The following is a 24,754-nucleotide window of genomic DNA, read 5'->3' as shown; positions in this document are numbered from 1 at the left end:
AGAAGAACTGTACAAAAAAAGATCTTCACAACCCAGATAATCACAATGGTGTGATCACTCATCTAGAGCCAGACATCCTGGAATGTGAAGTCAAGTGGGCCTTAGAAAGCATCACTATGAACAAAGCTAGTGGAGGTGATGGAATTCCAGCTGAGCTATTTCGAATCCTGAAAGATGATGCTGTGAAAGTGCTGCACTCAATATGCCACCAAATTTGGAAAACTCAGCAGTGGCCACAGGACTGGAAAAGGTCAGTTTTCATTCCAATCCCAAAGAAAGGCAATGCCAAAGAATGCTCAAACTACCCCACAATTGCACTCATCTCACATGCTAGTAAAGTAATGCTCAAAATTCTCCAAGCCAGGCTTCAGCGATACGTGAACTGCGAACTTCCAAATGGTTCAAGCTTGTTTTAGAAAAGGCAGAGGAACCAGAGATCAAATTGCCAACATCCGCTGGATCATTGAAAAGCAAGAGAGTTCCAGAAAAACATCTATTTCTGCTTTATTGACTACACCAAAGCCTTTGACTGTGTGGATCACAATAAACTGTGGAAAATTCTGAGAGAGATGGGAATACCAGACCACCTGACCTGCCTCTTGAGAAATCTGTATGCAGGTGAGGAAGCAACAGTTAGAACTGGACATGGAACAACAGACTGGTTCCAAAGAGGAAAAGGAGTATGTCAAGGCTGTATATTGTCACCCTGCTTATTTAACTTCTATGCAGAGTACATCATGAGAAATGCTGGGCTGGAAGAAGCACAAGCTGGAATCAAGACTGCCGGGAGAAATATCAATAACCTCAGACATGCAGATGACACCACCCTTATGGAAGAAAGTGAAGAACTAAAAAGCCTCTTGATGAAAGTGAAAGAGGAGAGTGAAAAAGATGGCTTAAAGCTCAACATTCAGTAAACAAAGATCATGGCATCCGGTCCCATCACTTCATGGCAAACAGATGGGGAAACAATGGAAACAGTGGCTGACTTTATTTTTGGGGGCTCCAAAATCACTGCAGATGGTGATTGTAGCCATGAAATTAAAAGACACTGCTTGGAAGGAAAATTATGACCAACCTAGATAGCATATGAAAAGGCAGAGACATTACTTTGCTAACAAAGGTCCGTCTAGTCAAGGCTATGGTTTTTCCAGTGGTCATGTATGGATGTGAGAGTTGGACTATAAAGAAAGCTGAGCACTGAAGAATTGATGCTTTTGAACTGTGGTGTTGGAGAAGACTCTTGAGAGTCCCTTGGACTGCAAGGAGATCCAACTAGTCCATCCTAAAGGAAAACAGTCCTGGATATTCATTGGAAGGACTGATGCTGAAGCTGAAACTCCAGTACTTTGGCCAGCTGATGCAAAGAGCCAACTCATGGAAAAGACCCTGATGCTGGGAAAGATGGAAGGCAAAAGGAGAAGAAGGTGGCAGAGGATGAGATGGTTGGATGGCATCACCGACTCAATGGACATGAATTTGATCAAACTCTAGAGATAGTGGAGGACAGAGGACCTTGGTGTGTTTCAGTCTGTGGAGTCACCAACAGTTAGACGCGACATAGCAACTGGCCAACAGCAACAACCCCCAAAGTGTGACTCTTAAAATTCTTGCATTGGAAAAAAGTATTCCTTTGTGGTCACAGACAGGATCTGTTTTTGCAAACATTTCACAAACCTAAGGGAAAGGACACTTTAAGTGTGAGGGATCCTAGATTCTACATAGATATAGTATCAGCTTTCCTGACACTATTATTTAATTCCTGTGTCCTATCTGGTGAATTAGAACGCTGAAGAGTGAACACAGGAGTGCCAAGGTCGCCCACCACTGTTGTCTTTGCATGAAATTCTCCCAGTATTTATTATTGCTTCAGTGTGTTGCTTGGAGCCCACATCTTCCTAGCACAGCATCGATTCTGCCTTCACATTACATCACACCTGACCTTAAACATCGCCTGGTCTGAGGTCAGCTGCAGATTCCGCTCTTTGCTCTCCTTTCTCTGTTACCCGGGCCCTCACCTTCAGGTCCACCTCTCATCACTCCGTGTTCTTGTAGACAGCGTGCAGCTGGGTTTAGCGTATTCCTCAGCCCTACTTAGCTGCCTGTCCTTTGGTGGGAAAGCTCAGTCCGCATGGTGACATACTTGGTTCCACTCCCTTTAGCTTCACGTTCGTCCCTCATCACGCATGGACCGCTTCTGCCCACCCGACCCCCAGGTCCTGGTCTGCTCAGAGGGTAGCACCTGCACCCCCCGACCGCCCCCCCCAGCTTGTCTGAAGTCCTCAGTCAGGGATCCCTCCCTTCCACGGTCCCTGCGACCATGGGCATCCCTTGAAGACTTGTGTCCGAGTACTTCCCACACCGCGAGGTTTCCTCCCCTGGGTCCCTGACACAGCAACCATGCCCCAGGAGACGGGTGGAACGCTGGCTCTGATGGTCGGATCCCTGCTTCTAAACGGAATAACGCTGTACACAGAGCGGGCCGAAGGGGAGACAGCACAGAAGACACAGAGACGGGGCCAGGAAGTCACTGGGTCAGAGATGCTGGCGGCCACTGAGATGGTGACACACGACAGAATCAGAGATGTGTTTTGGAAATCAAATTCTAACTGAAAAAAATAAAATAGTTCAGCCACCACCTGTAAACTGCTCCATCCCAGGCTCTTCCGTCCACCCAAAACCTCTCCTGACGTCCAGACACCTCATGGCTTTTTTCTTTTTAGGTTTCATTTCCTTATTTTGGGTTGTGCTGGGTCTTCATGACTGTGCGTGCGCTCTCTCTGGTTGTCGCGAGCAGGTCTCCTCTCTATTGCGGAGCACGAGCTCGAGCGTGTGTGGGCTTCAGGAGCTGCGGCGCGAAGGCTTGGTTGCCTCATGGCATGCGGGATCTTCCCAGCCCAGGCATCGAACCTGTGACCCCTTCATTAGCAGACTCTTAGCCAATGGGCTACCAGGGGAGCCCCTCACAGCTTCTTACACGCCTTTGTTCAACGACCCACGGATGCTTTAAGTGCAAATCCAGATTCTCCCCCACTGCACCAAATCTGTTATTTTCCTGGCAAAGGGCGTCACCATGGACCCAGCTCTGTAACCTGACCCTGACGGTCACTGCAGGACACTCCTCATCACTCACACGTCAAGCCTACCTCCCCCAGGTTGGGAAAATCCATTCTCTGTCTCCCCAGCTCCACTGTCGGCCTCCCACCTGGACGGCCTCCTCCGCGGGCCCGAGCAGCCGTTCTCATCCTCAGTCACTTCATCTCCTGCTCCTACCCACCCCCATCTACTCATCACCCTGCAGCTAGGAGAGGCTGGCGAGCTCAAAGGGCTTACCAGCCCGGGGCGGCAGGCAGCGTCTCCAGTATAACACCCCACGCTCCACTGTCTGCCGGCATTATCTCAGACAGACCCCGACCAAAACCAGCCTACCCCGCAAGCAGAGCCCGTGAGACTCCTGGACGGTGTCACGGAGCCCAGAGGCAGGACCGAGGCCAGAACCAAGCACTCAGATGTCCACCAAGCCCCCAGCCCCCTCCCAGCCCTGCTTCTCTGGACACGGTGACTTCAGCCACCACTCCAGCCTCCCGGGCTCTGCGTGGCCTGACACCGTGGTCTCCAGTGTAGAACCCCACAGGACCCCGGGGTCCGGTGACGGCAGGGCCCCACCTCTGGACCAGAGGGGCCGCCCTCACGGCTGGCCTGGGAGGAGCAGCGATGCTCGGAAGCGGGTGTTTTGGTATCGAGGGCTCTCTGAACAGGGTCGGTCGGGGCGGGGGAGGCGGAGCGGCAGGGCAGACAGGCTGTGAACCGCTCTCTGCCAGTCAGAGCCCCCCGAGCGTCCTCTGCCTGCTCTCCCTGGCCTGAGCCCTCCTGAGCCATCTGCCTCCCACCGTGCAGGCATCGTGACCGTCTTCACGCAGGGCCTCAAAACGGCTGCCGCTGCCCCCCGAGTCCACTGTCCTCTGCCGCCCACGTCCCCCACACCAGGGCCCCGGCGGCCCCACGAGAGGGCGGAGCACGCTCCTTCTGAGCTGGGTCTCCGCGCTGTCGCAGGAGATCCGGGCAGAAAGCCCCCTGACCGCACTCCCCAGCGCCTGGGCCTGCCACCAGGAGGCTGTCAACGGTTGAGAAGTTTGCCGTTTTCTGAGGGGGTTTCCCTTCACAGCAATTTCTTTCTGTGCTTCTAAGAGCTGCAGCGGTTCACTGCTCCGTTTTATATTTAACCAATCGCTCTTACATGTGAGCACAGCACTTGGACATCTCCATGGCAACACGCCCTGGGACAGAGGTGGCCTTACGGCAGCCTCAAGACCCCGCACGGGTCCGGCCAGCGGGTCTCCCTGCCACGGAGCCTGGACGGGAGAGGAGGCCGGCCGGTGTGCACCTGTGACTTCCACCTCCCCGACCTCAACGGGCCTCCTGGTCCTCTACACCCAAGAGCCGCCCCTTAGCCTCCAGCCTCCTGACCGCCCTCCCCTACTGTGATGCTGCTGCTGCTGCTAAGTTGCTTCAGTCGTGTCCAACTCTGTGCAACCCCACAGACAGCAGCCCACCCGGCTCCCCTGTCCCTGGGATTCTCCAGGCAAGAACACTGGAGTGGGTTGCCATTTCCTTCTCCAATGCATGAAAGTGAAAAGTGAAAGTCAAGTCACTCAGTCGTGTCTGACTCTTTGCGACCCCATGGACTACAGCCCGCCAGGCTCCTCCGCCCATGGGACTTTCCAGGCAGGAGGACTGGAGTGGGGTGCCATCGCCTTCTCCACCTACTGTGATGGGTTCTATTCAAATCGCATTTGAATACCAAGTAGGTGCCAGGTCTTTAGAAATTAATAAAATACAGATTCTACTCTTAAGAGACCTGTAATACAGAGTGAAAAGCCCTCTCTTAGCATTCACTACAGGGCTAGGTCATTCGACCCTAAACCCCCAAAAGGCAATCCAAAAATGCTTGTGGAGTAAGTGAACTATTTAATTCTGGGAGCAAAACCAGATGCCCGGAGGGACAGGGCAACAGGGCACTTCCTTCTGTCCAGAGACCTGTGGACGGCATCGCAGCACAAGGGATGCCTGGGGGGCGTTTACCAAGGGGCAGCAGTCTGTCCAAGCGGAGGGAACGGCGTGTGCAGAGAATGTCCAGGGAGATGAAATGTCCAGGACACGATGAGAAATAGCCCCACAGGACAGGGACCCAGGCCACAAGGCTGCAGGGTGACATCACAGCCAAAGGTGTGTCCAGGCTGGACCGGAGGCGGCTGAGCAGCCGTGACGCGGCCACAGGGTGGAAACGTCCCCAAGACGCCCCCCGCCACCGTCCTGACAGCATGTGAATCTAAATACATTTGCATTATGTCAACAGTGGAATTTTTCACTGAAAAAGCATTTTCGGGAATGAATTTCACTAAACCTATGTAACTCCGTGCTGAGTTTTCTAAACAAAGTTTTGTTTTCATTTCCGCTTTTCCCCCTCTTCAAGGGGGTGAATTCTCTTGCAGAGAGTGTTTGGGGAGGTGTGTCTGTCCACAGCTTTATCAGAGCTTCCGTCACTGGGGGGTTTCCTCTGGAGCCATTTTTCCCACATTAAATTTTGTGCTCGTTGCTCAATCATGCCTGACTCTTTGGGACCCTATAGACGGTAGCCCACCAGGCTCCTCAGTCCATGGGATTTCCCAGACAAGAAGACTGGAGTGGGTTGCCATTCCTACTCCAGGGGATCTCAGCAACCCAGGGATCGATCCGTCTGAGTCACCAGGGAAGCCCAAAAGTGTATAGAGATGACTCCGTTCTCATGCCCTTTAATATTTCATTATTACGATCATTACTACTACTGGGCCGCTCTGGGTCTTCGCTGAGGTGCGGGGGCTCCTTGCTGGAGCACAGTCTCTTGTTGCCCCGCTCAGACTTGGCTGTCATCCCGTGACCTGTGGGACCTGAGTTCCCTGACCAGGGATCGAACTAATAACCTCTGCACCGGAAGACAGATTCTTAAGCACTGGACCACCAGGGAGGTCCCTATCCACTTTTAGATAGTAATAACTGCCATTCTCGAGAGTTTTTCTTTGACTAATAGTGCTATTTAGAAACGTGTTGTTTAATCTCCAAATATTGTGGGATTTTCTAAACTACCTTTCTGTTAGTGACTTCTAGTTCACGGTTCTGACAGCATACGTATATGGGTTCTATTAAATGGATTAAAGGGTGTTTTATGTCTCATAGTCTGCACAGCTATTGCAGTAAGCCAAGAGTAAAGCTTGCTGCTGCTGCTGCTGCTGCTAGGTTGCTTCAGTCGTGACCGACTCTGTGCGACTCCAGAGATGGCAGCCCACCAGGCTGCCCCGTCCCTGGGAGTCTCCAGGCAAGAACACTGGAGAGGGTTGCCATTTCCTTCTCCAGAGCAAAGCTTGGGAAGAAACAAATAAAACTCCATTTGTTCACAGACGACATGATTATCAATGAAGAAAATCCCAAAGGATCAATTAAAACACTGAAACTAGTGATTACAGCGAGGCTGCAGGATTCAAGATCAACATATAGAAGTCAGCTGCTTTTGGGGCTCTCCCAGCCCCATGACTAAGCCTTTGCCTTCCCACGAAGGGGGTGCAGGTTCGGTCCCCAGTTGGGGAACTAATATCGCATATGCCTTGGGGCCAAAAAACAAAGCATGAAACAGAAAAAACAGTGTTCTAACAAACTCGATGAAGACTTTTAAAAAATGGGTCAGATTAAAAAAAACAACTTTAAAAAGTCCAGTGGTTTCCAATATTCCAACACTGAACAATAGGAATTGGATATTTAAAACACAGTATCTTTTACATTAGCACCAAAGAAAAGCAGAAAAAGTATTTGGTAACAAACCGAACAAAACACGTACATGACCCATACACAGAAAAGTACAAAACTCTTACGTAAGAAACCGGAGAAGATCTAAATGGATGGAGAGATATTCCCTGTTCATGGATTTGTTGTTCAGTTGCTCAGTCGTGTCTGACTCTTTGTGACCCCATGGACTGCAGCACGCCAGGCCTCCCTGTCCTTCACCATCTCCTGGAGCTTGCTCAAACTCATGTCCATTGAATACATGATGCCATCCAACCATCTCGTCCTCTGTCCTCCCCTTCTCCTCCTGCCTTAAACCTTTCCCAGCATCAGGGTCTTTTCTAATAAGTTAGCTCTTTGCATTAGGTGGCCAAAGTAGTGGAGCTTCAGCTTCAGCATCAATCCTTCCAATGAATATTCAGGACTGATTTCCTTTAGGATGAACTGGCTGGCTCTCCTTGCAGTCCAAGGGACTCTCAAGTTTTCTCCAATACCACAGTTCAAAAGCATCAATTCTTCGACGCTCAGCCTTCCTTATGGTCCAACTCTCACAACCATACACGACTACTGGGAAAACCACAGCCTTGACTAGATGGACCTTTGTCAGCAAAGTGATGTCTCTAACCTTGTTCGTGGATGGGAAGACTTAATATTGTTAAGACGTCAGCTATCTCCAACACGATCTACAGATTCAACACAATCCCAACCAAAATCCCAGCAAGTCATTATATGGAAAACTGACTTTAAAGTTCGTATTATTCTGTATGATACAGGTGTATGAGGATATTCACTGCAATGCTGAATATTAGTGAGACTACTATTTTAGTGTCTGGTGTGAAAAGGTAGTCAATTATGAAAAAATCCATAAAATTCTATACCACAAAGTAGTTAAGAAGAATGAGGTAACTCTTTCTGTAGTGATCTAGGAATACAATCCACAATAAAAATTCAGTGAATAAATTAAGGCATAGATCAGAGTGTACAGCACACAGCCAGGTGTGAGAACAAACCGACCCGGGGCCTGCATGCACGGAGAGACAGCCTCTGGAAGGGGGCAGACGGTGTGTCTGGATTAGCTTTCTGTGGCTGCTACAAGTTACCGCAAACAGGGGGGTTCAGGGGCGGGGCTGGGGGGAGCTTGACACGGCAGAAACAGACGGTCTCCGGTTCTGGAGGCCGGGAGTCTGGGATCAAGGGGCCGGCAGGGCTTCACTCCTCCTAAAGCTCCCGGGGAGGGTCCCCCGCCGCCTCCAGTCTCTGGGGGCTCTGGGTGTGCCTTGTCTGCAGTCTGCCTCTCCATCTTCACGGCCTCTTTCTTCTGTGTCCTCTGTGCATCTCTTAAAAGGATGCTGGTTACTGGCTCCAGAGCCTACCCTAAATCCAGGCCAGTCTTCTCATCTCGAGATCTTTAATCAGACCTGCAAAGACTCTCTCCAGATAGTCACCTGACAGAGGCCCCAGGGGTTAAGACGTGGACACAGAGTCTGCAGCCACCATCCACCCCACACGATGGTGTCCCGAGAACGCTCCTCCTCTGATTTTTCGAATCCAATCGCCTTCCCTGTGACCGCTGCGCTCTGGCACACATGCCCCACTGGCCACCTGCTCTCAGCACCAGTGTTCCCCTGGGTGAGAGTCCTTACCCGCAGCGGCCTGCCCCATGCCCCGTGCAGCAGCCAGGGTGGTCGTTCTCAGCAAGCTCAGGTGTGACACCACTGCCCAAGCCCCCCTGAGAGCCCCCACCGCACTCAGAATGAAAGGCAAACTTGCCCTGTGGCCTCAGCTCCTGTCTAAGCATCTTTGCCCCGCCTCCTGGCTTGCTCTCCAAATACTCCAAGCGTTTGATCCCTTCTCATCTCCTCTGCCCAGAATTCCTCCTCCCCACGTGCCCTCAGGTCAGATCTCTATCCGCTCCCCGCTCACCAGGAAGCTTTCCCTGACACTCATTTCGCTGCACCTGCCCTCCATCGCCAGGTCAGAAAACCAAAACCCACGGTCTGACCCTGGTTCATATAAATAAAGCTTTGCTGGAACTCAGCCTTGCTGATTCATCGAAGCATCACCTGTGATTACTTCTAGGCGATGGCTGCAGAGCTGACGGGCAGCACAGACACCTCACGGCCCCAGCGCCCAGGACTCTGACCACCGGGCCAGCCCCTTCCCAGGAGAGCGGCCTGCTGCGGCCCCCTCCGCTCCCGTCACCCACTCTCTGGGCGCTCACTGCTGCCGGCCTGGCTGTCCTTCCTGTCTCTACTCCCCAGGGTCAGCTTCATGAGGTCGTCAGAGTCCCTGAGCAACAGCACGGGCCTGACAAACCCCCACGGGAGGACTGTGCAGACAGAGACCACGCTGCCTCTGGGGACAGCTCGGTGCTGGTGGGGAGAAGGCAGACTCTTCCTACCTACCCTCTAATACCCCTTCATCCCACACCACGGACATACGTGACTAAGAACATAAAGAACTGTTCATGGATACGTCAGCAGAGAATTATGCGCGTGAAGAGCATGGCAATTACCCTCTAAATCACAGTTAGATGGAAAGACACGCTATCTATCACACTCCCTGTTTTCTTGTTCTTTCCAGAAAACACCATGTACAAAGTCAATGTGATGAGGACCAATGACTGCTTTAACCAGCAACACAGACGCCCAGGTTGGGGCAGGAAAACGAGGTGCAGAAGGGTGGAAAGAGCCCCACCTCCACCTGTTAGCACAGCAAGCAGTTAGCCACTGAGGAGGAATGATGAAAAGCATAACTTACTCAATAAAATACTTACTAAGATGGAGGCAATTCCGGAAAAAAAAAAAAAAAAAGGTAAGAGTTAGAATTGTCTCGAGGGCCATTACCACAAAAATCTAAAAACTGGATTTTTTATTAATTTATTTGCTGCACTGGGTCTCGGTTGTGGATTGCAGGATCTTAGTTCCCTGCCCGGGGATCAAAGGCAGGCCCCTGCACTGAGGGCACAGTCTTCACTGGACCGCAGGGAAGTCTCCCCCACTTTTGTTTTTAACAGAAGCCTTTTGGTACTACTACATTTTTCAACCACTCACGGAACGGCTGCTCAAATGCTAACAAGCAGGAAGCACGCCAGCAGCCCAGGCCAGCTAGGCTGTCCTGCACGCCTGCTCCGGTCACTCCCACCCAGCGGCAGGCAGACAGCAGGCAGCACTTCTGCTCCTCGCGGAGGCGAGACCTGACCCTTACAGCTGAGGAAGCGCTCTCCCCAGAAACCTGCAGGAGGTGCTTTTGCTCAGAGCTGAGCAAGACTGCACCGCCAGGGACACGGGACTGACGTGCTCAGGCGGTCGAGACACAGCCACGCGGCCCGGCACACGCGCATCTGCAGGCTTCCCGGCTGCTGGCCCGGCTGACCCGCGGAGGCCCAGGGCAGTGCCAGCCAGGCCCCAGTTTACAGAAGCCCTCCCCGCGCCGAGCTCCTGGTCACGAGCCCACCGTCGGACCAAACCCGAGAGCTTCTCATGTTTTCTCACCGGCCGCAAGCAGTCTCCCTGGAAACCCCGCTCAGGAGGACTGTCTCTCCTACCCGGCCCCTGGCTGGTCCAGATCTTCCCTCCAGCGGGTCACACCCGTGCGAGAACTCACTCAGATCCTGCTGGCTGCTGCGCTTACAGTGGCTCTGCTTTGCTGCTGAAACCCTGTCTTGTAAAAGTTATGGCAAACAGATGGGGAAACAATGGAAACAGGGACAGACTTTATTTCTGGGGCTCTAAAATCACTGCAGATGGTGACTGTAGCCATGAAATTAAAAGACACTTGCTCCTTGGAAGGAAAGCTATGACCAACCTAGACAGCATATTAAAGAGTAGAGACATTGTCAACAAAGGTACCTCTAGTCAAAGCTGTGGTTTTTCCAGTAGTCATGTATGGATGTGAGACATGGACTGTGAACAAAGCTGAGCTCCGGGAGTTGGTGATGGACAGGGAGGCCTGGAGCGCTGCAGTCCACAGGGTCGCGAAGAGTCAGACACGACTGAGCGACTGAACACTCCTTTATCAGCTTTAGAAATCTGGATTATTTTTTTTAAGAACAAAATATATTTTAATCTCCTCTGACTAAAAACTGCCAGAAACAAACTCGGTCTAATACTTTTATTAGATACACTAGTGACTGGGTGATCTCTCTCATTTCCAAAACGTGGACTAAGAATTGCAACTTAAGGAAAAACCTGATATACACAAAACGGAAGTATTTTTTCCAAAAGTAGATATTTCCCCTCGAGGAAAAAACTTAGTAAAGATCACATGGTTTTGGAAAAGAACACCCAGCTTTCCTCTTGTGATCAGCTGGGAGCACTGGTCTCCCTGGGCCCAGGCATTTAAACCACGGCAACAAGGCAGAACGCACGCTGGACCCAGAACCTCACACCGAACACTACCTACGGATATTCACTTTAATAACAGAGCAAAAGAGAACCTTTTTCCAGATGAAGTCTTCCTTCAGAACAATTTTTCCCAAAATGTTTAATACAGTGATTTTCTGTTTCTAGAGAAGACCAGCCTTTTCCCAGTTCTGGGAACAGAAACACCTCCCTCCAGCCCCCACTGAGGAGGCGAGCGCCCGGCCGGAGCGGCCCGCAGCGCAGCGCGCGGCTCGCAGGGGCGGGCGCCGGCCCTCTAGGAGCTGAGCACGATCAGCCTGTGGAGCTGGTACAGGAAGGTGTTCTTGCCCCTGCTGCTCTCCCGGTCCGCCTGCTCCATCACCAGCTTCGGATCGACCTGTCGGGGCAAAAGGGCCAGTCAGGCTCCGACACGGCGCTTTTCTAGACATAAAGTAAAACAAAGTCACACACACACACAGACTTCTTGTGTGTGTGTGTGTACAGAGAGGGCAGGAAGCACTCCTCCTATGTCCCAAGAATATTTACAGAATGCTTCTCTACTCTCACAGCACCAAATACCAGACATCTGCTATGCCATCTGTCAATTCGTCTTAACAATACAGTAACCTTTACTCAGAAATCTCCCATGCGTTCTTTTACGTAAATATGAACAGTAACTTCACAGAGGCATTAGAGCCTGTGTAAGTTTTCTGAAACCCATCAACCCCAGAATGGAACTCGGCTTCCTAAGTCTTGCTATTAGCTTCACACCCCCCATGGAGGCTGCGGGAGAGGCGGCCAGCACACGCTCCGTGTCCCTCCCCAAGGGCAGACCTCGTGCGTGTGGCGGAGCAGCTCCAGTGATTGGTGCCCAGCGCATTAACAGGGGACCCCGTCACGGAGCACGTGGGCAGCAGGGGCGCTGCAGCAGAAGTGACTGTCAGACGCGGAGCAGAAAACACCATCTCCAGGGTCAGCGTCTCGCTTCCCCTGCCACAGGGGTAAGGACACTGTGCCCCAGCTGGCTTATTTATAAAGACAGCCTTGGCTCTAGGACTGCTGCTGTTCAACCGCTAAGTCGTGTCCGACTCTTTGCGACCCCATGGACTGCAGCATGCAGGCTCCTCTGTCCTCCACCATCTCCCGGAGTTGGCTCAAAGTCACACCCGTTAAGTCAGCGACGCCATCCAACCATCTCCTCCTCTGCTGTCCCCTTCTCCCCCTGCCCTCCATCTTTCCCAGCATCAGGGTCTTTTCCAATGAGCCAGTTCTTCAAATCAGGTGGCCAAAGTCTCAGAGAGAGGTTCAGCATCAGTACTTCCAATAAACATTCAGGGTTGACTTCCTTCAAACCAGGATGGACTGGTTTGACCTCCTTGCAGTCCAACTACCTTCTCCAGCACAATTCAAAAGCAGCAATTCTTCAGCACTCAGACTTAAGTCTCACATCCATACATGACTTCTGGAAAAACCATAGCTTTGACTAGATGGACCTTTGCTGTCAAAGTGTTATCTCTGCTTTTTAATAAGCTGTCTAGGTTTGTCATAGCTTTTCTTCCAAGGAGCAAGTGTCTTTTAATTTCATGGGTACAGTCACCATCTGCAGTGATTTGGGAGCCCAGGAAAATAAAGTCTCTCCCTGTTTTCATTTTTCCTCCATCTATTGGCCATGAAGTGTTGGGACCAGATACCACGATCTTAGTTTTCTGAATGTTGAGTTTTAAATCAGACTTTTCACCCTCCTCTTTCACTTTCATCAAAAGGATCTTTAGTTCTTCTTTGCTTTCTGCCATAAGGGTAGTGTCACTTGCATTTCTGAAGTTGTTATTTCTCTCGGCAATCTTGATTCCAGCTTGTGCTTTACCCATCCTAGCATTTCACATGATGGACTCTGCATATAAGTTAAATAAGCAAGGTGACAGTATACAGCCTTGACGTACTCCCTACCCAATCTGGAACAAGTCCGTTGTTCATGTCCACTTCTAACTGTTGCTTCTTGACCTGCACACAGGTTTCTCAGGAGACAGATAAAGTGGTATGGTATTCCCATCTCTTTAAGAATTTTCCATAGTTTGTTGTGATCCACACAGTCAAAGGGCTTCCCTTGTGGCTCAGCTAGTAAAGAATGCACCTACAATGTGGGAGACCTGGGTTCGATTCCTGGGTCGGGAAGATCCCCTGGAGAAGGAAATGGCAACCCACTCCAGTATTCTGGCCTAGAGAATCCCATGGACGGAGGAGCCTGGTAGGCTACAGTCCACGGGTCGCAAAGAGTCGGACACGACTGAGCGACTTCACCTTCACCTTCACATAGTCAAAGGCTTTAGTGTAGTCAATGAAGCAGCAGATGTTTTCTGGAATTCCCTTGCTTTTTCTACGATCCAACAGATGTTGGCAATTTAATCTCTGGTTCCTCTGCCTTTTCTAAATCTAGCTTGTGAATCTGGAAGTTCTCGGTTCACATACTGTTGAAGCCTGGTTTGGAGAATTTTGAACATTACTTTGCTAGCATGTGAGATGAGTGCAATTGTGCGGGAGTTCGAACATTCTTTGGCATTGCCTTTCTTTGGGACTGGAATGAAAATTGACCTTTTCCAGTCCTGTGGCCACTGCTGAGTTTTCCTAATTTGCTGGCATGTTGAGTGCAGCACTTTCACAGCATCATCTTTCAGGATTTGAAATAATTCAGCTGGAATTCCATCACTTCCACTAGCTTTGTTCATAGTGATGCTTCCTAAGGCCCACATTCCAGGATGTCTGGCTCTAGGTGAGTGATCACACCATCCTGGTTATCTGGGTCACTGAGATCTTTCTTGTACAGCTCTTCTGTGTCTTCCTGCCACCTCTTCTTAACGTCTTCTGCTTCTGTTAGGTCCGTACCACTTCTGTCCATTTATGTGCCCATCTTTGCATGAAGTGTTCCCTTCATATCTCTGATTTTCCTGACGAGATCTCTAGTCCTGCCCACTCTATGTTTTCCTCTATTTCTTTGCACTGTTCGCTTAAGAAGGCCTTCTTAGGTCTCCCTGCTATTCTCTGGAACCCTGCAGTCCGTTGGGTATATCTTCCCCTTTCTCCTTTGCCTTTGCCTTTGATGTCTCTTCTTTTCTCCTGGCTCTGGGATTAGAGCTTAAGATTCCTCCCTGGGCTCCTTTCCTGCAAGCACATTCTACTGTCTTCTCTAAATCTCATGGGTAGGAAATGTCACGGTGCCCAGCGTGGGCCCTGCCACACTTCACAAGCGCTGTGGGCCGATCCGTGTCATCCAGACCCCCAGTGTGACAGTATTAGGAGGCGGGCCTTTGGGCAGTAGTCGGGTTAGACGGAGGTGAGGAGGAGGCTCTCACAATGGATTAGTGCCCTTACAGGAAGAGACCCAGAGAGCGTGCCACCCACTCTCTGTCACGCAAGGGCACCGTGAGAAGGTGGATGTCTCCAAGCAGGAGGAGAGCCCTTGGCAGAGCCCCACAGTGCTGGCGCCCGCAGCACCCACATCCAGCCCCTCCCACTGCCACAAAGCAAGCTGCTGCTGCTTTTGCCACCCAGTGGATGGCACATCGTCATGACAACCAAAGAAAACGAAAACAAGCGTGCACCAAGTGCTCGGCCAGATGCCCCCGCCTGTGCCCGGAGCCTGTGCCCTGAGCACCTGCCCAGACGTCCACGCCTGTGCCCTGAGCCTGTGCCGAGCGCCCGCCCAGACGCCCACGCCTGTGCCCGGAGCACCCGCCCAGATGCCCACGCCTGTGCCCGGAGCGCCCGCCCAGACGCCCACGCCTGTGCCCGGAGCGCCCGCCCAGACGTCCACGCCTGTGCCCTGAGCCTGTACCCTGAGCACCCGCCCAGACGCCCACGCCTGTGCCCTGAGCGCCCGCCCAGACGCCCACGCCTGTGCCCTGAGCCTGTGCCCTGAGCGCCCGCCCAGACGCCCACGCCTGTGCCCTGAGCGCCCGCCCAGATGCCCACGCCTGTGCCCTGAGCGCCCGCCCAGACGTCCACGCCTGTGCCCTGAGCCTGTGCCGAGCGCTCGCCCAGACACCCTCGCCTGTGCCCGGAACGCTCGCCCAGACGCCCACGCCTGTGCCCTGAGCCTGTGCCCTGAGCCTGTGCCCTGAGCCCCCGCCCAGACATCCACGCCTGTGCCCTGAGCCTGTGCCCTGAGCCCCCGCCCAGACATCCACGCCTGTGCCCTGAGCCTGTGCCCTGAGCCCCCGCCCAGACATCCACGCCTGTGCCCTGAGCCTGTGCCCTGAGCCCCCGCCCAGACATCCACGCCTGTGCCCTGAGCCTGTGCCCTGAGCGCCCGCCCAGACGCCCACGCCTGTGCCCGGAGCCTGTGCCCGGAGCGCCCGCCCAGACGCCCACGCCTGTGCCCTGAGCCTGTGCCCTGAGCGCCCGCCCAGACACCCACGCCTGTGCCCTGAGTGCTCGCCCAGCCATCCGCACCTGTTGTATCTGGAAGTAAAGGATGATTAGCCTGGCATCTAACTTTTCACATACAGTATACTATCCAGAGGGCTTCCGGGGGCTCAGGGGTGAAGAATCCACCCGCCAATGCAGGAGACTCGCGTTCAATCCCTGGGTCAGGAAGACCCCTGGGAGAGAAACGGCAACCCACCCCAGTATTGTTTTTTGGAAAATTCCCTGGCCAGAGGAGCCTGGAGGGCTACAGCTCATGGGGTAGCAGAGAGTCGGACACGACGGAGCAACCGAGCAGCGCACCATCCGGAAGCAGCAGGCTGCCCACGGCCGCGCCACACGCCGCACCGGCTGACGGCGCCGCACCGGCTGACCGGCTGACGGCGCCGCCCGCTCTGCCGTCCGTCCCCCTCTGCTCTCGCACATCCTCCACCCGGAGCCCCTCCAGAGGGCCCTCCCTGTCCGTCCTGGGGGCAGGCGGCCCACATCCCCTCAGGTTTCTCGCTTACCTGATTCCACTCGTACGGCTTCTCATGCCACTTAGGAACAACCTTCTCTCTTGGTTTCAATTGACAGAACAAACTAAAATTTTAAAAAAGAGAGTTTAAGTCATCTTAATTATATGTTAGTAACTGAAAACACTAGTATGATAGTTAAAGAGATTTAAACTCTATGTACTTTTGCTCAGAATTATAACTCCAGTAAGTTTTTTAAAGGTCAAAATTTATGTAATTGTGATCAGAGAATATTTTAATCCACTATACATTCAAAAGAGCTTCCCTGATAATTCAGTTGGTAAAGAATCTGCCTGCAATGCAGGAGACCGGGGTTCAATTCCTGGGTCAGGAAGATCCACTGGCAAAGGGCTAGGCTACCCACTCCCGTATTCTTGGGCTTCCCTTGTGGCTCAGCTGGTAAAGAATCTGCTCACAATGCGGGAGACCTGGGTTCGCTCCCTGGGTTGGGAAGATCCCCTGGAGAAGGGAAAGGCTACCCACACCAGTATTCTGGCCTGGAGAATTTCATGGACTATATAGTCCATGGGATCACAAACTGTCACAACTGAGTGACTGAGTTTCACTTTCATACATTCAAAAGCAGGAAAAGAATGGAGAGGCGCGGCCTCTAAGGTGACCGCTGCGCTCCGTGTGCCCCTGGTAACCAGTGGAGGCAGCTCCATTACCGAGCATCTCGGCGTCACTGAGGCAAGTTCTGGGAAACGTAGCAGGAACTGTTACACCATTTACTCTCAAGCAGCTGTGACAAGCTAGAAATGTCAAAAGGCTGAGAGAGAGAATTCTAGCAATAAGAGAATAAAGAAGTTTGCAAATCTTCTTGCACCTCCTTCCTCCCCAACAACTATAAAACTAGACACGATTGTCCAAGGAACACATCTGAAGGCTCTGGATGTTAACCAAAAGCAAACAAGTTCAGAAGCATTCATTCAAGAGAAACTGCTGAACTCTAGGCAGCAAGAGTAGTCTGCGGAGTTCAAGCCTGGGGCTGCTCCCCGCCACACTCACACCCATCCTAGCAGCTCGACCTGGCACTCCAGAGCTTCAGGGGAGCTGGCTGTGCCCCAGCAGCTCGGCCTGGCACTCCAGAGCCCCAGGAGAACGGGCTGTGAGCACAGATGCTCATGGTGCTCATGGCCAGACTGAGCTCACTTGGTCTGCAGCAGAAGGTGAAGCCTCACGCCTGGCAGCACAGTCAGACGAGCGCAGGAGGAAACGAAGAGAGAAAGCCCCCAGCTCTGCGAGCCTTTGGCCTTGGTCCTGCTTGGGGCCAGTGCAGACCAGCAGACTCCCCAGAAATGCCCGAGGGAGACCTTGCGGCCAAGAGCGGCAGAGGCCAGTGGGGCTCCCAGATGACCCCAGGGTGATGGAGAAGCTACACACACAGGTGCAGAGAGCCCTATGAAGGCCCCCAGCCTGCCACCACAGGGCCCTGGCAAAAAATACAAGCCAGAAAAGAGCTTAACACTGCCTGAATTCTAGAGGTACTGCCAACTCACACATAGACCCACCAGCACAGGGCGGAAACCTTAATGATTCAGGGGTCCAAGCACAACTTCTGATTTATCAATGGGCGAGCACTAAGCAATGCAGACACAAGGACAACCCCTAACAAGCCAGGTTGAAAAATAAAAGAATTTTTAAAAAAGCAAACAGGTATTAGTGGCCTTACAACATGGTAGGGAAACCCATTCTGAAAAATTCTGCAGGGAAGAATCAAAACCCTACATTAATATACTGCATTACCTAAAATACTCAATCTTTAGCAAAATATATGAGAAACAGGGATGTGTGACCCATACTCAGGAATAAAAAGGAGAGCAGGCAACAGACGCGGACTGAGTGGGCTCGGATATGGGTTTAGCAGGTAAGACTTCAAAGAGGTCACTGCAAGCGGATACAAAGAATTAAAGCAAACCATGTTTAAAGAAATAGAGGAAAATATGATGATAATAACTCAAAGGTAATCTCACTGAAAGTTTAAAACTATACACAAGAACCAAAGAGAAACTTTAGAATTGAAAGGTACAATAACTAAAATGAAGACGTCCTTATAGGAATCTGTAGGTGTGAGATGGACGAACAGAGTCAGTGAACTTAAGGACAGAGCAATGGACGTTACCTAACTGAACGACAGGCAGGAGGAGGAGGAGGAAAAAGTGCTCAGAGCCTCCGAGACGAGCGGGACAACATCAGTTGTACACAAACACCATACAACGGGAGTCCGGAAGGAGGAGACAGCAGGAGTGGGGCACAAAGAAGGTTTGCAAAGAAGCAGACAGGCCCTTTCAATTAAAAGGACAGGAAAAGATATGTCATGGAAACAGCAACCAAACAGTAACCAAACCCAGCAGAACAGCTATATCAGACAAAACAGACTTTTAAACAAGAAATATTATCAGAGTAGAGATTTCATAATGATCAAAGGGCTAATACCTCAGGAAGATACAACAATTATAGATGTAAACATGTCTAATAGAGCCCCAAAAGACATAAAAGGGAAACTGACAAGAGTTGAGAAGAGAAATACTTCTATTTCGATAATTAGAAATTTTAATATCCCAGTTTCGGTTTTCATAGGACTAGACAGAAAATCAGCAAGCATAGTGAATCCCGGACCACCATCCACCACAGACCCACCCAGCATCTATAGAGCACCCCACCCAACAACACATATATTCTTCTCTCGTGAGCAAGGAACACTTTCCAGGAAAGTCTGTGTGCCAGGCCATAAAGCAAGTCTCAATACATTTTAAAAGAAAATTATGAAAGACTGAAGTCATTCATTTCAGTATAATGCCTACAACGGAAATACATTATATATTAACAACACAAAATATTTGGAAAATCTCAAAAAAAATATTTGACAATTAAACAATATGCTCCTAAATAATGCATCAAAGAAGAAGTCACAAGGGAAACTAGAGACCACTTTTAAAAGAGTTCCAATCAGAACACCACTGATCAAACAGTATGGGATGCAGCAAGAACAGTAACGGAGGGGACCTTACAGGTTTAAATGTCTGCAACAGAAAAGGAGTCCTCAAAGTAATGATCAAAGCTCCTAAGTTGCGAAATTAGAAAAGGAGCAAGTTAGGCCCAAAGCAACCAGAAGTAAGGGAATAATTACGATGACAGTAAACATCAGCAAAACAGAAAAGATGAACACTAGGGGGGAAAATCAACAAAACCAAACGCTAGTTCTTTGAAGAGATCAATAGAATTGATACACTTTGGCTAAGCTAACCAAGAAAAAAGAGAGGCAATACACAAAAATCCAAAGCAAGAAAGGGGGACGTGACTGCCGACTGTAGAGAGAAAAGGGCTCCTGGAGAAGATTCTGAACAACTGTATGCCAACTAGTTCATTTACACGAACTGAGCAAAATTCTTAGAAAGACACGAATTATTAAAACTGACTTGAAATAGAAAATCTGAATTGACCTAAAACACAAGAAATTGAAGTAGTAATTTCAAATCTTCGCACAAAGAGACGTCCAAGTTCAGATGATTTCATTTAAAGAGATAATTCGATCCTATACAAACTCTTTCTGAAAACAGCGGCAGGAAACACTTCCTAAACTCTTTCTGTGAAGCCAGTGCCACTCTGATACCAAATCTGACAAAGAAATCACAGGAAACTTCAGACCAGTGAGTGAGCCTCATAAACACAGAGGGAAAACCCTAACAACAGAAATAGCAAACGAGTTTATCAAAAGAATTACACACTAAGTAGAATTCATCCGAAGAATGCAAAGCTAGTTATAACATCCAAAAAGCAATTAATATAATACACTACATAAATTTTAAAAAACACAACTTTCTCACAGACACAAAAAAGACGTGGGTAAAATGTCACATCCTTCCCCAATAAAAGCTGCCAGCACACAAGGGACAGAAAGGAATTCCTTGAACCTGATGGAGAGCGGCTACAGACCGCCTACAGTTACCACACTCAGCGAGCGGCAAGGCTTCTCGCTGAAACTGGGACCGAGGCAGGGACAAGCGCTCTCATCACCTTTGTTTAACAACATATTGAGGGTTCTAACCAGCAGAATAAAACGGGGGAAAAATTACGAGCATACAGACTGGAAAGAGGAAGTAAAACTGTCTTTACTCACAGACAGAATCCCGTGTGTAGGAGATCCTAAAGAATCTACAAGAACTGCCAGCACTGACCATTTACTAAGGTCACGGGATAAAAGACCAGGATATAAAAATCAATCGTTCACTTGTAGCAATTAACAAGGCAAAAACAAAGAAAATTATTTAAACTCACAATAGCATCAACAAGACAAAAATATTTAGAAATAATTTAACAAAAGTGCAAGCACTGCACACTGAAAACCATAGAAAGTGTTAAGGGAAACTGAAGGATATCTAACAGGTGCTCCATCCTGGGGGGCCCAACAAGCCAATGCTGCTCAGACAGCAATTCTCCTCAAACTGATCTGCAGATTCAACACAATCCCCATCGCGACTCCTACTAGGTCACTGCAGACATCGGCAAGCTGAACCTGACCTGCATGTGGAAAGGAAGAGGACCGAGAAAAGCAGAAGCAACGCTGGAAAAGAAGAACGGAACACAAGGACTAACACTGCTCAGTTTCAAGAATCACTATTAAAACACACACCAGCCAACAGAACAGGAGGGAGTTCACAAATAAGCCTTCGCACTCGTGGCCAAGTTATTTTTGACAGGTGCCACTGTAATTCAAGGAGGGAAAAGAAAGCTCTCCAGCAAATTATGTTATAACATATAACAAGTGGATGTTCATATGTGAAGAAACAAACTTCTAAGACACTTACATGTCATCCACCATATCATCTCAAAATGGATCAGAGACCTAAACGCAAGGAGGAGGTGCAGTGGTAAAGACTCGCCTGCTGACGCAGGAGACACACGGGGCTCAGGCGCAATCCCTGGGTCAGGAAGATGCCCTGGAGAAGGAGATGGCAACCCACTCCCGTTTCCTTGCCTGGAAACTCCCACGGACAGAGGAGCCCGTCCACGAGGTCACAAAGAGTCGGACACCACTGAGCAACTGAGCACAAGTATGAGAGAGGGGAACAGAGGAGAAAACTCGTGTGACGTTGGACAGAACACCAAAGGCACGCGCCACACCAGAGACGAAGCGACAGCACCAACATCCAGTCTGCGCGCTCTTCAGAACGTGAAAACAGAAGTGAAAATGAAAAGGCAAACTACACGACGGGGCAAGCATCTGCAAATCTCAGACTCATGAGAGACTTTCGCAAGCATTCAGAACGTCAACAACTCAGTAATCAGACGACAATCAACCCAATCAAAAAACAGGTGAAAGATCTGAAATATCAGTAACCTCAGCTGTGCAGATGATAACCACCCTTATGGCAGAAAGCAAAGAGGAACTAAAGAGCCTCCTGACGAAGGTGAAAACGACGACTGAAAAAGCTGGCTCAAAACTCAACATTCAAAAAACGAAGAGCATGGCGTCGGGTCCCATCACTTCATGGCAAATAGATGGGAAACAATGGAAACTGTGACAGACTGTATTTTCTTGGCTCCAAAATCACTGCAGATGGGGACTGCAGCCACGAAATTAAAAGATGTTTGCTCCTTGGAAGAAAAGCTACGACCAACTTAGCATATTAAAAAGCAGAGACGCTGCCGACAAAGGTCCATCTTGTCAGGGCTATGGTCTTCCAGTGGTCATGAATGGATGTGAGTTGGACCATAAAGAAAGCTGAGTGCCAAAGAATTGATGTTTTTGAATTGTGGCGTTGGAGGAGACTCCTAAGAATCCCTTGGACTGCAAGGAGATCCAACCAGTCTATCCTAAAGGGGATCAGCCCTGAATGTTCACTGGAAGGACTGATGGGGAAGCTGAAGCTCCGTACTTTGGCCACCTGATGCAAAGAACCGACTCACCGGAAAAGACCCTGATGCTGGGCAAGACTGAAGGTAGGAGAAGGGGACAACAGAGGATGAGAATGTTGGATGGCATCACCCACTCGATGGACGTGAGTTTGAGCACGCTCTGGGAGTCGGTGATGGACAGGGAGGCCTCGTGTGCTGCAGTCCCTGGGGTCGCAGAGAGTTAGACACGACTGAGAGACTGAACTGCACTGTAAGGCCGCCAGATTAACTGCAATAGAAAACTCACAACCGAGCCCAGGCAAGGCTGCGGAGAAAAGGAAGCGGTCACACCTTGCTGGCGGGAACGCGATATGGGAGCCACCTTGAAAACCAGTCTGTCCATCTCTTAAAAAACTAACAAATTTACCATACAACCCACCACTTCCACTCCTAGATATCTACCCAAGAGAGAAGATACATATCCATTCAAAGACTGCGTGCCTTTCCAGAGGTGCATTACTCAAAACAGCCCAACACTGCAAACAGCCCAAGCGTCTCAACGCCTGGTGAATGGGCGGACGCAGCATGGCACACACACACACACGGGGGAGCGTCAGTCGTTAAAAAGAGCACACACATTGAACACGGGTGAACCGCAAACACACTCGGCTAAACAGATGAAGCCAGAGCTTTAAGATCATTCGGTCAGTTATAAAAAATTTTCAGAGAAGACAAATCTATGGAGACCATAAGAGGCCAGAGGTTGCCTGGAGTTTGGGTGGGGACAGGAGATGCTGACAAATGAACAGAACTGGTGCTTCTAAAAACAGCTTTTTGAGGTCATTACATACCATAAACTAATTATTTCTAAGTATGCAATTTAATTATTTTAGTAGATTTACAGTGTTGTGTGACTATCCCCACAACTCTGTTCTAAGGTTATTTGTAAGTAAGCTTGGGGATGACAGAAACATTGTAATAAGTTGTGTGGCGCTTAGCACAACTCCACACACTTACTAACAACCACTGACCTGCAGCCAACCTCCCTCTCCCCATGCGGAGCCCAGCAAGGCAGGACGGCCGCCCGCCCTGGGGGTGGGGGGTGCCCTCAGGACACGCAGGGCAGAGCAGGGTCCCTCCAGATGAGCCGCGGCCTTGCTGCTGCCAGCACAGCTGCACCGGGACAGGGGCCTCTGACACCATGGAGACTCGCCGCTCCTCCCATGTGGATCTTGCTGGGGGTCTCCCAGTTTTATGAGCACCTCCAGTGTTTTACAGCACAGCGTCGCTCGGGTGCTGGCCACGTGGCGCATCCGCCGGGGCACACACACTGAGAAGGGCTCTGTGCTGCGTGTGTGTGACCTTCGACGTAAAGCACAGCTCAGCCTCTGCTGCGGTCGCAAAGGCAGCGCTGTGCCTGTCACCCTGCAGCCCGCTGTCCTCAGCTGGCTCCCAGCGGCCCAGGCCACCATCCCAGGCCTGGCAGGGGGTGCAGCCAGCCTGGGAGAGAGGCTGAGAGCAGCTCGCAGGGCCCCACGTGCTGTGGGCCTCCGTGGGCTCCTCCCCACCGTGTCCTCCGCACCCTCCAGGCTGGCCTGACCTCACAGGCTGCCCCAGTGAGGGCCCCGGTCACAAGGCTTCTGGCTGGCCTCGGTCAATGGGGAGTCCAGCAAGCGGCAAGCTAGAGCCAGCTGGGAAACTCATGAGAGGGGCCCAACTCCTATGAGGTGGTCCTCGAGCCTGGGGCCCCTCATCTCTCTGCCCTCAAGGTGCCTACCGTGGACTCCATGGACTCCCTCTGCCCTGCCGGTGCCGTTTGGAGGGCTTTCTTTATCATACTGTTTTCACACCACCCTGCTTCCTGCCCGGCTCCCAGCGGACACAGCCCGCTGCTCCCAGGAAGCCGAGGCCTCTGTCCCGGCACCTCGGAGACATGTCCCCACTTCAGAGCCTTAACCCAGCACAATGCATTGTGTCACAGACAATGCAAGACACTCACAGTCCAGACGGCTAAGAAAGAAGCCCGCGTGGCCACACAGCTCACCCTAAAAGTTTCTGGCGACTGTTATCCTGTAACTGGGCGATCCTCTCCGGCCCAAGACACTTCGATCCATTCGGCCCATCGCACACAAGCTTGTTGACAGCAGCTCTGAGAATATTAATCTGTGAACAGATGGCAATGTACATGCTCACTTGGTTCTACTATGACTGAATCTCAACCCACATTTAAATAGTTCATAAACATTCGACTTAATATCTTCACAATTATCGTCAGCATGGTTTCTGGAACAAATTATCACAGCAAAAATGACACCAGCAAAGTGAAAGTGCAGTCTCTCAGTCGTGTCAGACTCCTGACAACCCCAAGGACCGAAGCCCTGGACCAGGCTCCTCTGTCCATGGGATTTCCAGGCAAGAACACTGGAGTGGGTTGCTGTTTCCTTCAGGGGATTTTCCCAACCCAGGGACTGAACCTGGGTCTCCGGCACTGCAGGAAGATTCTTGCTGTCTGAGCCACCAGCTATCATAATTTAAGAAACAACAACAAAGGAGAAAAAAAAACCCCCCAGTAAGGAGGGTTCAGACTTTTCAGTGTAAGCACACTCTCTAAACTTCTGTTCTGGAATGCAATGGTTTAGCCACCGGGCTACACTGGTCAAAGCCTACTTGTATCTTATACACAGGAAGCCTCTGTATCTGTGGATTCAACAAATCTTGGATCAAAAACATTCAGGAAAAAAAAAGAAAAAACCTCCATGAAGTTCCAAAAAGCAGCCCTTGAATTTGCTGCACACTGGCAACTATTTCCAGGGCGCTGACACTGGT

The 24,754-nt window shown here is 50.6% G+C and overlaps 1 protein-coding gene across 2 annotated transcripts in view; it reads right to left on the bottom strand.

Moving 5' to 3' along the window:
- Positions 1-10,911: 10,911 nt before the first annotated feature.
- Positions 10,912-24,754, bottom strand: part of TDRD9 (tudor domain containing 9) — a 112,571-nt gene continuing 98,728 nt past the window's right edge. The window contains exons 34-36 of one of the 2 annotated variants that reach the window (XM_042235592.2): positions 23,973-24,091; positions 16,085-16,157; positions 10,912-11,553 (exon numbers count right to left, since the gene is read on the bottom strand). In XM_042235592.2, the coding sequence (XP_042091526.1) occupies positions 11,452-11,553; positions 16,085-16,157; positions 23,973-24,091 (294 nt within the window). In that variant the 3' untranslated portion in view covers positions 10,912-11,451. The remainder of the gene's footprint in view (positions 11,554-16,084; positions 16,158-23,972; positions 24,092-24,754) is intronic. The other variant, XM_042235593.2, reaches the window with a different exon arrangement.

This window comes from Ovis aries, chromosome 18 (assembly GCF_016772045.2).
Source record: "Ovis aries strain OAR_USU_Benz2616 breed Rambouillet chromosome 18, ARS-UI_Ramb_v3.0, whole genome shotgun sequence".
In the NCBI taxonomy this organism is placed as follows: domain Eukaryota; kingdom Metazoa; phylum Chordata; class Mammalia; order Artiodactyla; family Bovidae; genus Ovis; species Ovis aries.
Note: the sequence above shows the minus strand (reverse complement) of the source record. Positions and strands in the feature narration are given on the sequence as shown.